Here is a 19,121-nt window from a genome sequence, read left to right as displayed (position 1 = left end):
TTGGGGACCTCAGTGAGAAGCACAGATTATTTAACATAGAAAGCTGGGATGGTGACCATATGTGTACCTTAACTGTTCACTTACTGGGAAGCAGTTGTTCATGGTTTGCATCAGCTGTGGCTGTTGTTCAACAGAAACAGATAGTTTTTGCTTAATCCGATTGCATTAAATGAGCTGGGAAAGTCTCAAACTACAACCATTTTATTATTTCATACCTGCTGCCTGGAGAACATCTTTACTTAGATACAAGAAACACATGAGGATACGCTTAATGGTTTGCTCATGAACCGGGCCAGAACTGAGAGTCAATCACATCACAGCAGTTTTCATAATTTAATTAGATCAGAATGATTTGGATGGTGAAAACTCTTATTTCATAGCACTTGGTGTTGCTTACAGAATCACATTTTTCAAACATGTAGTGCTTAACTTTATTGCCAAACATGATTTATGTAAAAAATAATAGTGTTATTCTCTCAGAAGACCAGAAATGTCTTGTTAGAAGGCTACAAAGAATATAATTTTGGGTCCCTGTATCAAATGAGTCAGGTTTCAGTCTTGCGGCAGCCAGATCTTAAACATCTAGTTGGAATAAAGGCCCATGGATCTCCACGGAATTTGCTTCCAAATAAATGTTTAGGATCATGGTATGAAAACAGTGGAATAAAATATTGCACTGTTAGTTTGTAGAAGGCCATGGGAAGTACAATGGAGAAAAACAGGGCCCAGTCCTGCCAATTTTTATTCTAAAGCAGCAGCCCCCTAAAAAGTAGATAATGCAAGAGAGAAAAATTCAATATCTAGCTAATAATCCATTTTGTGTTGTCACTAAACTGACTTCAGACCTATATATGTTACATATAGAGTAGTGTTGAACTGTAAGGCTATGATATTAATTCATATTAGAATTAACCTTATACAAGCTTCTAGTTTTAGTTTAACCCAATTCATTACAACCACAGGCTGTGGACCATGTAACATCTAAGGTGGCGTCTCAAGTGCAGCGAAAAATCACAGGTCACCTTATTCTCCTGGAAAAAAAGGGGTGTGGAATGCTTTCAGTTCATTTCTAAAGGCTAGGGTGGGTTCCCTAACCCCCACCGTAACGCTTCTGTTCCCGGCGCTGCATTTAGTCAGTAGGTGTTTCTGTTTCTGCCGGGCCCCTGATCAGCCTTCGGATTCCCCTTTTGCCTGCGGGTCCTTTCGGCTTAGCAAAACTCTGTTTGTGTGCATGTTGCTTGGGATGAACTTCTTCATAAAGGAAGTCGGCAGTTAACTCTTCCCCATCGCCAATTTCAATCTAAGTGATTTGGAGAAGAAGCGTAACGATAAATGCGAAGGATATGGTTCCTGCACTGCTGACAGTTACATACGCCTTATGACTCTCATCCAAAGAAACACATGAGAGTCAGCATCAGTGTAACATCTTGGCTGAGTGTTTTATGAAGAATGGTTGCTTTTTCCAGACTATTTAAAGAAATATTATAGTATGATGAACTGGCAAGCAAGATTTGAGCTATGAGCAACCAAAGTACTTAGATTATAATCCAGTGGTACCTCGGGTTACATACGCTTCAGGTTACATACGTTTCAGGTTACAGACTCTGCTAATCCAGAAATAGTGCTTCAGGTTAAGAACTTTGCTTCTGGGTGAGAACAGAAATCGTGCTCTGGCGGCGCAGCAGCAGCAGGAGGCCCCATTAGCTAAAGTGGTACCTCAGGTTAAGAACAGTTTCAGGTTAAGTACGGACCTCTGGAACGAATTAAGTACTTAACCTGAGGAACCACTGTATTATGGTTATTATTTGATAGATAGAAGATAGGGTGCAGCAGAAGTAGAGAAACAACAACTCCATGGGGAAAGAGGTGGGAAGTCAACAAAAATGAGAGAAAATACAAATGTGTGTTTTGACTGTATATGTTTAAAATGTTGAAATTTAATAAAATATAATCGTTTTTTTCCCCTGCATGGCTATAAAGCACCACGCACTCTGATGGTGCTGTATGATATAGCATGCAGAACCATCTGTTGGTGGATCAGAGTTAACTAGTGGTTATTTTATATTGGTTAAACTTGGCTAACAGAATAGAAAGGATAATATTAAAAAAAAATGCAGTCCAATACTCTGCAGGGTTAGGTACACCTAAGCATAATGAAATCAATGGACATAGGTCCACCTAGTTATCCATAGGAAAAATGGATCGCCTTGCATCATAGTGATGGCAGCTCATTGGCAGCTAAGGAGGCCCAGTCTGCTGGTGAAATGGTATGCTAAAAATGGGGGAACCCAAGATTTGGCAGGCCATCCAAATTTGCGTTCCAAACCCCTGCACTTCTATATGTGCACAGTCTTTGTGCAACAGCGCTCAGCACTGTCTGTTCCATCCATCTCTCAGGTAAAAATAAATGAAAAGAACAAGCATACAGGGACCTACATCTGTGGGATGGCGCAGCACAAAAATTATGCAACCCCCTTACCTTTCTGATGATCTGCATCCACAGTTGTCTTTCTACAATTTCTAGAAGAGGACTCTTGCAGCTAGAGTAGAGCATCCGTTCTCGTATACTGCACATATAGCCAGGCATGGAGTAGATAAAAACTGCAGAATGTTTCAAGCGGTGAGAGATTATTCCAAATATAATCCTTTAATATGACTTGTTGCAAAGGTTGAATGATTAAGCACTTCCTTTCTAAGACTGGAAGACCATACACATACACACATACACACACACACACACACACACACACAATGGTACCTTGGGTTACATACGCTTCAGGTTACAGACTCTGCTAACCCAGAAATAGTACCTTGGGTTAAGAACTTTGCTTCAGGATGAGATCAGAAATCATGCAGCGGCGTGGCGGCAGCAGGAGGCCCCATTAGCTAAAGTGGTGCTTCAGGTTAAGGACAGTTTCAGGTAAAGAACGGACCTCCGGAACGAATTACCGTAAGTAGGTACCACTGTGTGTATGTGTGTATGTGTATGTATGTTTATATATATATATATATATATATATATATATATATATATATATATAAAATATGTGTGTGTGTGTGTATGGGATACTAAGCTGGAAAAAAACCCTAAATCAATCTTGCTGCTATAAAGACCTTCTCAAGTTCATACACAGAAATACTTGCATACCTATTGATTCCAAGTAGTCTCCTTCGTGGGAATGTTTGTAGAGGAAAAAATGGTACCGTGCCGAGTCCTTTGGAATTCTTTTCGGCAAGTCCTTCAGCTCCGTTGGGAGTGTACTAGCCAGTTCGATCGTTTCATTTTTCATATCAATTTGCTGTTAGCACACATAATATTGGTTGGAATTAAGATGCGTAGCAAAAGCCGTTCTGATTCGCGCAAAATACTACTAGAGCAGGAGCGGGGGAAATCTTGTGGGCCGATCTTGGCCCAACGATTCTCTGAAGCAACCCACCTCTTTCACTGAAAGAAGTAAGGGGAATGCCTTAAATAGCGCTTTTGGAATCCACAGCTAGGCGGGATTCTACCCCCGGCTTCAGCAGATAAGAAGGGAGAGCTTTCTTGCACAACTGAAGTCAGCACTAAGCAGGATTGCCCACCTTCCTCCACCCCACAATCAGCTGATGAAAAGAGAGGCTGAACCTGCTTGGTGTGGCTGTTTACAAGTGACAGCAATACAGTGGTACCTCAGGTTACATACGCTTCAGGTTACATACGCTTCAGGTTACAGCCTCCGCTAACCCAGAAATAGTGCTTCAGGTTAAGAACTTTGCTTCAGGATGAGAACAGAAATCGTGCTCCGGCGACGCGGCAGCAGCAGGAGGCCCCATTAGCTAAAGTGGTACCTCAGGTTAAGAACAGTTTCAGGTTAAGTACGGACCTCTGGAACGAATTAAGTACTTAACCTGAGGTACCACTGTAGTGGGGCTTCACTGCTTTGTTGCTTTTGCTTGCAAGACGCAGCTTTTTCTCTCACCCCTGTCACACGGTGCAGAGGAGAGAAATAAAGCTACATTTTGCATGCAAAAGCAGCAAAATGGAAGAGCCCAGCTCCCTGCTGTCACTTGCAAACTCCAGCCTTGTTTCCCCACCCCCTCCATTTCCATGGGAGGGAGGAGAGAAGAAATTTGCTAGCTTGATGCTCAGATCTTCCCAAAGTGCCAGCATTGAGTTGACAATAGGTCTCACGATGTGATTCCCAAGCAGGAATCGCACAAAGAGGAATTGTGGCAGGTGGGCAGCCCCGCCCACCTGCCAATTATGTGGTGGCAAAATGACACTCACTGGTGAAATTTGATCCTGTTAAGGATCTGGCCCATTAAGGCAAACTGTTCGCCACCCAGACTTGTAATAAGAAATCCGGTTTGTAATAAGATGTGGAATTTTAAGAACAGAGTCCTTTTTCTATTTCCACAAAAACAACGAGAAACCTGTACGCTCATAATGTTCAGGATTACCTTCAAAGGATGAAACTGCGTACTCACCAATTGCACATAGTTAAGCTGCTTGTTTTTCAGTTTTTCCAGTGCCTGAAGGGCTTCTTTAGCTATAGGGAATGCTACACCTTGTAGAGTCTGGTGCTTAGTGTCAACACTGACGTCAGTTTGTACCTGAAAAGAAAAACAAGAGAGCAACGCAGCTTGAAAAAGGTGACGGCTTAGAGAATCCTGTTTGTGCTCCACACAAAGTAGAGCCATGTGGAAAATTCATATGCAAAAGAGGAGGATCCTCATGGTAGAATTTCAAATCTTGAACTTTAAACTGTTCCGTACTCATCAAAACCTTTATTTCTTAATGAGTCTTTAAGAGGGTTTTCTTCACAAAAAGGAAACAGCAGCATGCCAAATAGGGCTCACACAGGAGAGTGGAAAGTTTGTCTCTCTTTCTGTGTGAGAGTCAGACAGAAAAACAGGGGATTTGTTTCAATGCAAAGAATTTATGTGGAATAATGAGTGGATGGGCTGGTAGACACCAGAAAAACATTTTTTTAAAAAAACTTTTGGAGGAGAGATTTCAGAGCTACTGTAAGATCCTCATTTTGCTTTCTTCACCAACTAAACAAATGTATGCAGGAGATAGTGTGGCAAATTTTAATTCGTGAAATTAGTGCTCGGGGCTGCTGTTTTATAGCGGGCCTTGGAATTCTTCCCCTCAAAGCATAAGCAGTCACGGATATTCAAAACCAAACCTGGGAGATGCATTCTTTGTGCTGATGTTTATGCACAAGGTAATTAGGACTAGAAGCAGCCCCCACCCACCCTGGCAGGCTCTCGGAAGCTATTTCACAATTTGGCCTACGATACACTCCTGTCTTTCCTTCAGCGTTGCAGAAATGCCTGGCTCCCAAGCCTAAGTGCAATACCTCGTTAATCTTGATCTGTCGAAGTTCTTCTTCGGCTGCGGTCAGAGGGGCAGGCGAGGACTGAGTTACCAAGTACTTTCGGTAACCATTCAGCGAAACATCGTCCTGCAAACACAAAACACCCAGCCGTTTCCCCCAAGTTTCCAAATTCTCCTCTGAAGCTTCCCAACTTGGGATCTTCTGGCTATAAGAACAGCTTTATGACAGTGCTATGTGGGCCTTTTGGCCCCCGTGTTAAGAATGTGAGATAAGCCTGCTGGATCAGACCAAGGACCCATTGAGTACAACAGTTACTCCCTTACCTTTCTTGCCCTGATCTGGCCACAGTGATCCATGTGAAGGTCACCTCCATGCTTGATTATTGTAACTCGCTGTACGTGGGGCTGCCCTTGAAGCGGACCCAGACACTCCAGCGGGTGCAGAATGCTGCGGCGAGACTCCTTATGGGGTCCTTGCCGCGGGATCTCATTCATCCAGTGCTTTACCAGCTGCACTGGCTCCCGGTGGAGTACAGGGTCAGGTTTAAGGTGCTGGTTTTGACCTTTAAAGCCCTATGTGGCCTAGGACCCTTGTACCTACAGGACCGCCTCTCCTTGTATGCCCCGCGGAGGACCTTAAGGTCCACAAATAACAACACTTTGGAGGTCCTGAGCCTCAAGGAGGTTAGATTGGTCTTAACTAGGGCCAGGGCCTTTTCAGCACTGGCCCTGACTTGGTGGAATGCTCTGTCACAGGAGACCAGGGCCCTGCGGGATTTGACATCTTTCCACAGGGCCTGCAAGACGCAGCTGTTCCGCCAGGCCTTCAGCTTGGACTCACTCTGACCCCTTATATGGGATTTGGTATATAAATTTTCCCTTGGCTTTTTTTGCTGGCCCATGTAGGACCAGCATGGATAGTTGGCCCCGGTGAATATCTGATGTTTCCTTCCTTTATGGTCTTGATTTATGGGCTACTACTAAAATGAGGCTGCATTTTAAGCTGTATTTTAATTAACTGTTCCCCCCCCCCTTTTTTTCTATTACATTTTATTGTAATTTATATTCGGTGTTAGCTGCCCTGAGCCCGGCCCTGGCTGGGAGGGCGGTGTATAAAATATTATTATTATTATTATTATTATTATTATTATTATTATTATTATTATGTTTTCACAATGGGCAACCAGATGCCCGCAGGAAGCTTAAAGGCTGGACCTGAGTGGAGCAGCATTTTGCCCACCTGCGGTTCCGACACATAATGCACCTGGCATTCTGACGCATAATACATCTGACTGTGGAGGCAGAACATAGTCATCATGGCTATTGATAACCTTGATCTCGATGAATTTATCTAATGCTCTTTTAAAGCTATCCTGTGGTGAACGTAGGAGTGGCACTGCTACGGAGTAGTCCCAACACAACAGACTACAGTGATGCCCCGCAAGACGAACGCTTCGCAAGACGGAAAACCCGCTAGACGAAAGGGATTTCCGTTTTGGAGGCGCTTCACAAAACGAATTTCCCTATGGGCTTGCTTCGCAAGACGAAAATGTCTTGCGAGTTCCTGTGGGGGTTTTCCCTTTCCCCCCCTTTTCCTAAGCCCTAAGCCGCTTATCAGCTGATCCGCTAAAAGCCGCTAAACCGCTAATAGCGCTAATCCGCTAAGCTGTCAATGGGCTTGCTTCGCAAGACGAAAAAACCGCTACACGAAGAGCCTCACGGAACGGATTAATTTCGTCTTGCAAGGCACCACTGTATTTTCCTGATGTCCATGCACGCAGCACAGACATCTGCAAGGAGAAGGCTTTGGTGCAACCAGCTGTATGTACAGCTAGAGATGCAAAGACGTCCATGCTGCACACACCGATAGCTCAGTTGGTTAAATCATAGTGCTGATAACGCCAAGGTTGCAGGTTCGATCCCAGTATGGGGCAGCTGCATATTCCTGCCTTGCAGTGGGTTGGACTGGATGATCCTCAGGGTCACTTCCAATGCTACAATTCTATGATCTATGTCAGGGGGGCGCATGATGCTGAGAGCAGAGTTCTGCAGCACAGTCCTGATTCTTAAAGGTAAAAGGACCCCTGACCACTAGGTCCAGTCGTGGCCGACTCTGGGGTTGCAGTGCTCATCTCGCTTTATTGGCCGAGGGAGCTGGCGTACAGCTTCCGGGTCATGTGGCCAGCATGACTAAGCCGCTTCTGGCAAACCAGAGCAGCGCACGGAAACACCGTTTACCTTCCCGCCAAAGCAGTACCACTTTGAGGTGCTTTCGAACTGCTAGGTTGGCAGGAGCAGGGACTGAGCAAAGGGAGCTGAACCCATTGCGGGGATTTGAACTGCCAGCCTTCTGATCAGCAAGTCCTAGGCGCTGTGGTTTAACCCACAGCGGCACCCACGTCCCGCCCTGCTTCTTACTCCCTTGTTAAACCAACAAGGGGCCTATAACGCCTGCACAGGACTTAGTGGACTTCAGTTGCCACATAGAAATGGAAGAGATATTGCTTCCGAAGTGTTGCTCAGAAGCAAATCCCTCTGCAGAATACACACCTTGTTAGTTCCAAACACTTCGTCTTTAATATGCCCGCCTCCGAATTCTTTCTTCAGGGTTGCCCGGGTAGCTGCATACAACATTTTCTGACGAACCTGCCAAGAGAAGATTGAGTTTTTGCCTTTGAAGCCAGATAAATGGATGTTTCAGGCAAAGGTGACTCCCCAAAGGCATAAAACCATTGGGCCTTGCTTTCTGCTATGACAAGCTGCAGCCACAGCTCAGAGATAGAGGATCTGCTTTGCATGTAGAAGGTTGCAGGTTCAATCCCTGGCATCTCCAGGTATAGCTGGGACTGCTCCACCTGAAACCCTGGAAAACTACTGCCTGCCAGTGCACTGCAGACACTGCTAAGCTGGCTCTGGGTACAACCCAGTGAACCTTCCCCAACAAGCTCACTTCACCATTTGTGACCGAAGTACTGGCCATCTTACTGCTCATAAAAGCTCTACGAACACCGAGCCCTGTATTATTGGAGGAACCATACAGCAAATGTTACCAGCTTCATCCCCTAAATGTATTTGTTGTGCTTTAAGATCTCATTCCATCAACCACTAGCTCAATACAGCAGCCCCACATAGTGGCATAGAAGAAGTCATGGTGGTAATAATAATAATAATAATAATAATAATAATAATAATAATAATGATGATGTATTATTTATACCCCGCCCATCTGGCTGGGCTTCCCCAGCCAATCTGGGCGGCTTCCAACAAAATATTAAAATACAGTAGTGCATCAAACATTAAAAGCTTCCCTAAACAGGGCTGCCTTTAGATGTCTTCTAAAAGTCTGGTAGTTGTTCTTCTCTTTGAGATCTGGTGGGAGGGCGTTCCACAGGGCAGGCGCCACTACCGAGAAGGCCCTCTGCCTGGTTCCCTGTAGCTTGGTACCGGGATGTTATTCCATGCAAGAGTTGTGGCTGCCACAATCACATTCAAGAGATCAACTGTGTTCTCCAACCTAATTGGTTGTCTCTTAGCCAGGACTCCTAAGTCTGGCTTCATCCATATGGTTAAAATATTTCCATACTGGCCACAGCCATGTGAGAGAGCACTATGGGGCTACATGGGTGTGTAGGGGAAGGAAAGGTTCAAACACTTGTTGTGACAGCAAATAACTGTTACAGATGTTGCCAGGATACAACTCCCACCATCCCTAACCATTTATCATAATGGCTGGGGCTGATGGGAGATGGAAGTCTAACAATATCTGGAGGGGCACACATTGCCCAGCTCTCTATTAATATAATATAGTCATACCTTGGAAGTTGAACAGAATCTGTTCTGGAAGTCCATTCGACTTACAAAATGTTTGAAAACCAAATTGTGGCTTCTGATTGGCTGCAGGAAGCTCCTGCAGCCAATCAGAAGCTGCGGAAGCCCCGTCAGACATTCCAAAAATAGTTCACAAACTGGAACAGTCACTTCCAGGTTTGCGACGTTCAGGAGCCGATTTGTTCGGGAACTAGGCTGTTCGCGAACCAAGGTACAGCTGTACAGAGTTTGGTCAACATTGCTGGCTGACCTTTGATACCAGTTGGATTTTTAAAGTTGCCCACCCCTGGACTAAAAGGAAGTCAATAGTTCGCTTTAAAAACAAAACACAAAACCAGTCAATCATGGCTTGGAAGTTCAACTTGTGTTCATAAGTCACTTGATATTTCATTCCATTACTTACAGGAGAATGGTCTGGTGACCATGCAATAAAGATCCACTCATATCCTTGTGCATTTTGAGAATCTAATCTATAAAGAATATAACATGGCTGCTTTTCTTCAAGGAGTGGGAGAACAAAGGAATCGTAATCCGCTTCCCAGGATCCAACAGCTTGTCTTGCTGATCCCACAGTCAGCTGTTCTGTGAAGACAGAGTTGGTACATGGCAGGCAAAAACGGATACTGTACTTTGTTTTGAAATCTGCTGAATGTACACTAAGTAAATGCTTAAGTACAAGAGGGTAAAGAAGTAGTACAAGGAGTAATTCACTTGATTAACAGAATGGTAGGGAGGCAGACGTTTAATCTTTTCATAAAAAAATTACTAGGGCTCGTTTTGCTCTGGAATGTTAGGTGTCTAAAGACAGAAGGCCAGGATTGTATATTTCTCTAATAGATATGAATATTCAGCATTTTTTTAAAAAGGGGGTATTTGAAATGCAATTTTGCATCTAGAAATTGAGAACTGATACAAGGGATTGAAGAAGAAATTGAGCATTTATCCTTGGAGATACATTATAAAACTTTTAAATAATAATCATAATTTAAATTCTGAACCAGGGTTACCCATCAAAGAAACAAACTTCAGATTGACAGCTGAGGAAAACACATGCCTATAAGGTCTCAATAATATTTTAAATTGCATTTTAACCTGTATTTTAAATTGGTTGTTTTTTTCCTATTATGTTTTTACTGTAATCTTACTGGTGTTAGCTGCCCTGAGCCCGGCTCTGGCCGGGGAGGGTGGGGTATAAATGAATTATTATTATTATTATTATTATTATTATTATTATTATTATTATTATTAATATGGCTATAGATTATTTATTATGTGGTATTGACCTGAGCAGCTCTGCAGAATTTCAGGTAGGGTTCTTTCCCTGCCTTGGACCTAGAGATATTTGGGGGGGGGGGCCTGAACTTGAGATCTTCTTCATGCAGAGCAGATGACTACCACTAAGCTACAGACCCTCCTCTTTCAGTTAGAGGAGTAAGTGGTCCTTAATTTCAGTGGATCTACTCTGAGTAGAACCTGCACTGGATACAACCCAAAGCAACCAGTATACCGGGAGATATTGGTCAATGCTGGTTTTCCTTGACTCTGGCGGGAAGGTCCTACTAGAGAACAATGAATCTTACGTGAACCATTGTAAAAAAGTACTCTAAGCCTGAAGTCTGATGCTCGCTTACTTTGGAGTAAGCCGTACTGAACGCAGGAGGAATTGCTTCCGAGTAGACATGTATTGGTTTACACTGTTAATTATGTTTATGATTTTATTTAACCACAAAATTAATATTAAGGTGGCGAACATTTAAGCAAATCTTATTGACAAGCAGCCCTTGGTTCAAGAAATGGTATATTCAAGATGGGAAGCGATGCTTCTTTGTAAATGGAAACCGAAGTTAAGGAAAGTAACCACTTACCATTTTCGATAACTATTTTCAAAAACCTGTATTGTCCGTTTCTGGCTCTAGCAAAGGTTTCTTGGACTTCGCCGCTAGCTGCAAAAATACAAAAGGAAAGAAGATTGACCCCATTCGCTTTGTACAAAGTGGTACAATAGAGCACAGTTGAACATTATGAAATGTTAAAGTAAGGGCATCATCTATATTACTCTTTTTTTGGCAGACGTTTGAAAGGAAATGCTCTCAGCTGTTCTATGTACAGAAGAGGGGGTTATCATAAATATTGACTTTTTTCTCGAGATATGTAAACCTCTTAGGAGGAGATAAAGTGGTATACAAGTCAAAGAAATGTAGACTTCATTAGGTGTTCATCAAGATAGTGGTTCAGGCAAGGAATTGTGCCACCTAAATTACCTTTGGTGTTACTAAATTTATTTTGCTGCCATGCAACAAAGTTACATTGTTTCATATGATGTTACTCTCAGCCTAAAGCTTTAACCACAATATCTGATGTGTTTGGACGATGTTTTTCTGGAGGATTTTTTTTTAGCGTATTGGCTGTGGACACTGGTAAATCTACAATTCACAGCAGATTGGTGACAGGTGAATGCTTTCTATCAAACAGACAAATCAACAAAGGTCACAAGGGGACCTGCACAAATATGAGCAATTTTTACCGATATCCCCAGGATGGTTTTGTGACAGAGATCCCTGCAAGTAAACTAACTTTCCTGATGAAAAGCTCCATGTAATTAAAAGGTTGCATTTATTTTTAACACCAAGTGGTTTAACCAATAAAATATATTGTGCATTTTTTAAAATAAGCATGCTTTTGATCAACAAACTAAGTGGTATCTGCCTTAAAGTGTTCATCTGAACTTCGAACAATGCAACATTATACTTACAGTACAATCCTTTGCATGCTTACTCAGAAGTAAACCCTACTATCTTCTATTCTCTAGTGTGCTGTGGATTGTGTCCAGGTAAGCAAGCACAGAATTGCAGCTGACGAACACTATCTTAACCATGTCTATTCAGAAGTAAATTCCCAGATAAATAGGGTTAGGATTACAGTCTCAATTACTGATGCCACAACCCATCACTTCAAATTTCCTAGGGGTTTTTGTGTGTGTGTGTGTCTTTAACTGCCCAGCTATGACAATCAATAGATGAGTCATGCATAGCAACGTAAAAACATTTTCCTACAGGAACTAACATACAAAAAGAGTCACGTGAACCTGAGCTACAACCACTGTAAATTGATTTTTTGCCTCCTTAGGCTAAGGAAAGCAAAAGCACTGAATTGTGTCAGCTCCACAAAGCCACTTTGGGCAGGGATAAGTCCTCCCCTTTTGAATGTTTTCAGGAAAATTCTAAGAAGAAAAAGGAATTTTTCAGAAGACCCATTAAAAACCATGCCTAATCCTAATCACGCAGCCCAAATGACACGTCTTAATCTGAACACCGATACACAATAGCCTTTCAAAAGATGCAACTAGTCTCTTTTGCACGTTTATACGGCATTAATTTTCCCCGGCACTATTTAATTTTCCTATCTAAAAAAGGAGCAATTTAACTGGCAAAGCTTCTCTCCACGATGCAAGACAATACACAGCAATTAACAACCAGCAGTTGCTGAATTTTTCTGCCTGTGCATCCAAACTCCACCTCACCCAGCTATGCTTTGATCTCACCACCACCACCTGGGAACACCCTGATCCTGTTAGGAATTACGGGATTTCAAGGGGATTTGCATCAGGCTCCTCTTAGGGGGAAGTTAAGTCCCACAGTGGGTTTTCCTTCCAGTTTGACACATGCATATACTGTGCGCTGGACCAGGCTGTTATATATTCCTATTCTGTATATGGTATTATGGAGCGCAAAGCAAGCAGGCGAGAGTTGAAGAACTTTGCAGCCCCGTCGCTCCTCGCTTTGCAGCACAGGCTCTTGCAACGCCAGTCGCTAACTGTGCGGGCAGGTGCAGGTCGGAGGAGGCCAGCGGCAGCCTGCTCCGCCCCCTCCGGCTTTAACGGGAAGAGGACATCTGCTCACGTCGCCCGCGCGCCCTCGCCCCAGCATCGCCCCGGGGGCAACTGAGCACGTTGCACTGGGCAAAAACTCCGCTTTGCAGAATGGCTTGTGTGTGTTGATTTGGATCAAACTATCAGACTCAGTCGCCCGGACCTTGGACTTGAGTCCGCAGCAAACAAACAATTTAAAAAAAAAAATATCTAAGGTGAATCAGGGATGCCAACTTAAATCTGATAAATTGGGTGGGCTGCGTAATGCATCACAAGACGCGGCGCATTTGAATGGCAATGCCCATGCACTTGGGGGGGGGGCAGCCCCTTCAAATATTTTATGGGGGGGGCAGGCAAAGCGACACCGGCCCCAGGAGTTGCTCCCATACGGTGAGTATCTTAAAAGAGGGAACGTGCGCATGCACAAGCCGGGGTTCAAATTTGACTGTCTGAAATCCACACCCACTGACTTGGACCCTCTTCCCCTAGTGGGTGGGTGGAGGGTGAATCACGGCTGTGGCTCAGTCTGTAGTCTCAGGGTCGCGGGTTCGAATCCCACGTTGAACAAGATTCCTGCAGTGCTGGGGGTTGGGCTAGATGACCCTCGGACCCTCTTGCCGCACTACAATTCTGGAGACGGTGAAAGGCACTCTGCGCGCGCTCAGAGGCTGAGTCGCCGCCGCCCTTCCCCTTTCGGAACCGGCTTTAGGATGCCATGAAGCTGAGAGTGGAAAGGGAGAACCGGCTCCTTCCAAGTTACTTTTGCATTCAGACGCCGGAAGTTTGGCCCGATCTCCGCGCAGGGGAGAGGGAGAGGCGGGGAGCCATTCATTGGGAAGGATCCAGCGCCAAGGGAGGGGCGCCGGGGGAAGCCGCGGGGGCTGCTGCCCGAGAAGGGGGTCGGTACCTTGGATGCCGGTCTGGTGGGACATGACGCCGAGCAGCCGCCGCCGGGAACCGCCGCCTCTCGGGCCGGGGGCAAAGGCAGGAGGCGGCGCCGGGGAAAGAGAGCCAGCAGACCGGCCCGGGACGCGCACGTGACGCGCCGCCGCCACTCAGCGCCCAGCTCGCCTGGGCCCCGACGGAGGCTCCTTCCGGCGAGGCGGCAGCGCCGGGACTCGGGCTGGAGGCGCCGGGGAAGCGGCGGAGTCGCCGCCGCCGCCATGTGCTCTTCCTACGCCCCGGCGCGGCTGGAAACCGGCAGCCCCCGCTCCCTGTGCAAGTTGCACCGCCAGCTGACGTATAGAAACCCACGTCGGATGTCTAGATTTTGGCGGATTTCCCTAAAAGTAGCTCGAAAACTTTAGATTTTGCATTAACAAGCTCCACAACTTTGCCCCCCCTTCACTTTTTGAATTATGGCAGCCCTAGCTCCTCCAACTTTTCTCCGATGAAAATAGGCACGTTCTTTTCCATCACCAGTTCTTTTCCATAATCATCATCACCAGTGGGGGTTTTGGTTTTTGAAAAAGGTGGAGAAACTCACCACGAAGTTTGTTTGTTGCGGACCAGTCACAGTGCCGCCATCCCCCCCCCCAACTAAATGTAAAATGTGATTAATAAACTCAAGCAGACAATCATCACCATCATTTTATTTGTATGTCGCCTTTCCACAGTTAAAAACCATGCTCAAGGCGGCTTACAATATGACAAGTTTATAAAAATCATAATAAATAAACCACATCAAAAAAATACACAACCAAATGGAAAACAATTTCCACATAAAATCTAAAACTAAGAATGCAGCATTAATATCACAGTTTAAAACGACATAGGTAAAAAAAAACAGCAATTTTTTTTTTAAGGAGCCCTCTCTGCCCAGCAGCAGCGGCAGCAGTCCTTATGGAGTCTGTCAGCCCTGCCCTAGGCCAGGTAGTGAGTGGCAGGATTGGGCCCTCAGGCGCTCGGCACGGGAGTCCTCCTGGGGTTAGGAATGACCACGACTTTATTGATTACAGATATAGGGGATTTTTTTGGCTCAAGCATTGGGTGTATATCCATTCCAGCCCCCCATGACAAAAAACTTATTATTATTTTAAGAAGAGTTCCTGCTACAACAACAACAACTAATAATAATAATAAAAATAAATTATAATTTTACTCTGTCTTATCTGACTGGGTTGCCTCAGCCACTCTGGGCAGCTTTCAACATATATACAACATAATAAAATATTACACACTCAGAAACTGCCCTATGCAGGGCTGCCTTCAGGTGTCTTCTAATGGTTGCATAGTTACTTATCTCCTTGGTTCAGGCATCGCATAACTCCATATCCTCCAACATTTCTCTGATGAAAATGGATGTGCTAAGGAAAAGTGGGACATTCCAGGATCAAATCAGAACTGAGATGGCTTCTGTGAATCTGGGATTGTCCCTGGAAAATAGGGACACTTGGAGGGTCTGCTTTTGTACAGGAGGCTAGTTTCTCCACAGCAGTGGTCCTCAAACTTTTTCCTCTGGGCCACACTGTAAAAATAAAAATTTGCTTGCGCCACACTGAATTTTTTTATTGGTGAGAAATGCATTGAAAAACAAAAAGAAACAACTCCAAGCAGTGCTTGATTTATAACATAGAACAAGATGACTTTATAATATGATCACGGGGCAACCAGAAAGTAAAACAATGCAACTACATAAGAACTTGAATGATTCCCAAAATATAATAATAAACAAGCCTCTTACATATGTTCCTTAAGTATGTACTGTATATACAAACTCAGTGAGAGTCATGAGCTTGCTTTTGCCAGGCACTCTCATTTATATTAGCTCTAATTTGAGATAGACAAATTAGATTGAAAAGAGATCGACTCATATTCTGCAAATTAAAAATATATATTTTTATGCTGTACTACAATGAAATGTTTAGATGCTTCTTTGATTGCCCTGCGACACTTGCCACCCTCTTCTGCCACACAAGTGTGGTGCACCCATACCCTTTGAGAACCCACTCCACAGGCTTACTCGCCCTTCTCCTCCATCCAGACACGCAAGAGGATTGGTTGAGGGCACATTTCAGGCTGACAAAAATGTTCAAGGACATAAGAAGGGATTGATGGATCCAGCCAGCAGCCCGTCTAGTCTAGCATCCTGCTTTTGCAGTGACCAGGCAGGAAATTCCAACTAAAGGACTAAACAGAGCACTACAGGACCACACTTGGCTGAGGTTCCCCACCCTTGCTCTACAGATTTACTCAGAAGTAAGCCCTGTTGAATCAATGGGAATTACCCCCTGGTATTTTCTTGGGAGAAAAAGCAATGACAAACCTAGACAGCATCTTAAAAAGCAGAGACATCACCTTGCCAACAAAGGTTCATATAGTTAAAGCCATGGTTTTCCCAGTAGTGATGTATGGAAGTGAGAGCTGGACCATAAAGAAGGCTGATCGCCGAAGAATTGATGCTTTTGAATTATGGTGCTGGAGGAGACTCTTGAGAGTCCCATGGACAGCAAGAAGAACAAACCTCTCCATTCTGAAGGAAATCAGCCCTGAGTGCTCACTGGAAGGACAGATCGTGAAGCTGAGGCTCCAGTACTTTGGCCACCTCATGAGAAGAGAAGACTCCCTGGAAAAGACCCTGATGCTGGGAAAGATGAAGGGCACAAGGAGAAGGGGACGACAGAGGACGAGATTGTTGGACAGTGTTCTTGAAGCTACCGGCATGAGTTTGACCAAACTGCGGGAGGCAGTGGAAGACAGGAGTGCCTGGCGTGCTCTGGTCCATGAGGTCATGAAGAGTCGGACACGACTAAACAACAACAAAGTGTTTAGTATAGGATTGCAGCCTTGATTTGAAAAGGGGCTTGTTGTTTTTGCCAGTCCACTATAATTTTTAAGTCACTTACTAGGAGTAAGACACATTTATTTCAACGTGATTCAAAATGCTCTTCTACTGGCTTTTCTGTGTTGCTGTTTCTCGTGTCAAATTTGTGTTCTTTTACTCATTTGCATGCAGAATGGCCTGTTTGCCTTGTGGCGCATTGTTGGCTGGTTGCATTGGAAATGAGCAGGCAAATGAACTCCTGAGCATGTGGGGGATGACATTAGGTCCTGCTCAGCCTCCCAGGACACTCTGTAACTGACCTTCAGGTGGCCATCCATTGAACAAAACTTTAAAGGGAGATTGCAATGCGAATCCACTGAATTCCAATACATCACGAGATTCAGTACTGCCACTTGTAACTTGAATTGGCTTAATCCAGTTTTATAATACCCCCAGAGCAATCCAAATCTACCTTGTGCGGTGAGTGTGTGGGAATGGATTGAGGTGTCCCTCTGCCCAGCTGTGCTAGCTAAACTGGCTTCTTCCTGGCACAGAGCATCCTCTTCTGACTTCTGAAGGGATGCCCACTGGCAACAGCTGCCAGAAGACCCTGAAACAGGACACTTTGGAGGCAGGGAGGGTCTAAGCTGATCCAGAATCTGGTCTGGGTCCAGCCATGGTGCATTGTAAAGCCTCACTGGTCCTACCAGTCAGTGGCCAAGACATTATCTCCTACAGGTTTAGCTTACCAGTGTCAGAATGGGTGTGAACACTCACTGTTAATAAAGCAATAATCTGCGCCTGTACTTCTTTGCATTGCCTTTCCTTCTGACCTTATTGTATGCAATCCCCACCCCAAACCATATATATATGCACCTGCAATTCAGGATCACACATCAGGCCCCGGATGAAGTGCCCACAAAAGCTGTGCTATAAGAAACAGATACAGTATGTCTTTAAAGTACCAGGCTACTCTTTGTTGATTTTGCTGCAAGAGGCTAACACAGCTACCTCTCTGGAAATTAAAGCTCACCACTAAAACATCCCCATTTATATTTGGTGCCTAGGAGCCATCAAGCTACAAAGTGGATAAAGGCAGTTTCACAGAAAAGATGCCCCACTACTAAGAAAGCTGTTTAGTCTCACCCACAAAGTTACGGAGAGGTGCGCAGAGGCAGAACGCCACCAAATAATTTAATAACTAGGCCGGTTGATGTTGAAACAGGTGGTATTTCATCTCATCAGAGTTTGTTTTGAGGTGATGGTTTGGAAAATCCACTGCACTACCTATTTCCTGGCAGAACTCCACAATGCTGCCCTGTTGAAAATGGAAAATCAGGGCCTAAGACATGATCTGACTTGTTCATTGATTTCAGTAAATCTATTCTGTGTATGCCTTGGTTGGATGCCATCCCACAGTCCTTCAGTAGGACTACTCAGCTGTGACAGTGTTTGCTCATCTGTTCAAATGCCAGCAGAATCAACTTTGTTGCCCGAAGCAAAGGGAAGCAGTAGTATTCCAGCTGATGTGTCTGTCTTAGGCTTGTAAAGGTTGAGTATCACATCTTTATTAACCTTGTTTTCATGATTATAGGGGTCAGCCCAACAGTTTTGCTCTTTCAGCTCTGGATCCCGGAAGCACGCAGTTAATCCATAAAACCACATCTTTATTACAGTGACTGAGATGCCTAGGCAAAACCTCATGTATACAAAGGTTTTGCCCAATAGAAGAGAGCAGCGGCTGACTAAATGTCTCGGAAGGAGTTCTATATCCCATGTGGAAGCACATAAAAGGACCGGCCTCCGGTAATCAGCTCCTGCCTAATCTCTAGAGGGATCTGCAATGGGGGATGCCCAATGACAACTTCAGGAAATGGTCATGCTTATGTGGAGATGCCTAGGTTCAGATGGGCAGGACCTAAGCTGCTTACAGGGTTTTATAGGTCAACACAACCATGAAATTGTATCCAGAAACAATTAAAACAGATTAAAATACAATAATTCATCGAATATTAAAAACTTCCCTAAACAGGGCTGCCTTCAGATGTCTTCTAAAAATCAAATAGTTGTTTATTTCTTTGACATCTGATGGGAGGGCGTTCCACAGGGCGGGTGCCACTACCGAGAAGGCCCTCTGCCTGGTTCCCTGTAACTTCACTTCTCACAATGAGGGAACCACCAGAAGGCCCTCGGAGCTGGACCTCAGTGTCCAGGCCGAACAATGGGAGTGGAGATGCTGCTACAGGTATACTGGGCAAGGAAGTCTTGCTGCTATGTTTTGAGCAAAATGAAGACCTTTCAGAGGCAGGCTAACGTCATAGTAACAAGGCATGGATCAC

At 44.6% G+C, this 19,121-nt stretch overlaps 1 protein-coding gene across 2 annotated transcripts; it reads right to left on the bottom strand.

Moving 5' to 3' along the window:
* Positions 1–319: 319 nt before the first annotated feature.
* TWF1 (twinfilin actin binding protein 1) lies at positions 320–14,054 on the bottom strand. 2 transcript variants are annotated; one of them, XM_081878093.1, is made up of 9 exons: positions 13,927–14,054; positions 11,017–11,094; positions 9,555–9,733; positions 7,874–7,969; positions 5,346–5,450; positions 4,468–4,593; positions 3,149–3,299; positions 2,480–2,601; positions 320–1,300 (listed from the first exon to the last, which is right to left on the bottom strand). In XM_081878093.1, the coding sequence occupies exons 1-9, from the start codon at positions 13,949–13,951 to the stop codon at positions 1,130–1,132; spliced, it is 1,053 nt and encodes a 350-aa protein (XP_081734219.1). In that variant the 5' UTR covers positions 13,952–14,054; the 3' UTR covers positions 320–1,129. The 2 variants fall into 2 exon arrangements, with proteins under 2 accessions (XP_081734219.1, XP_081734220.1); XM_081878094.1 differs by having other exon boundaries at positions 9,555–9,728; positions 13,927–13,942.
* Between the last annotated feature and the right edge of the window lie 5,067 nt (positions 14,055–19,121).

Source organism: Podarcis erhardii (assembly GCF_964252035.2).
Source record: "Podarcis erhardii genome assembly, chromosome: 10".
NCBI classification, from domain to species: domain Eukaryota; kingdom Metazoa; phylum Chordata; class Lepidosauria; order Squamata; family Lacertidae; genus Podarcis; species Podarcis erhardii.
This window is presented reverse-complemented; position numbering and strand designations above follow the sequence as displayed.

Bases quoted from the DNA above. Each gene is read 5' to 3' on its own strand.
- TWF1 (XM_081878093.1), bottom strand. From the start codon at position 13,951: ATGTCCCACCAGACCGGCATCCAAG. The intron at 9,734-11,016 runs GTAAGTGGTTAC...CTGTCTTCACAG, and splicing joins GAAAATAGTTATCGAAAATG to AACAGCTGACTGTGGGATCA. The intron at 4,594-5,345 runs GTATTGCACTTA...TTTTCTTTTCAG, and splicing joins GACAGATCAAGATTAACGAG to GTACAAACTGACGTCAGTGT.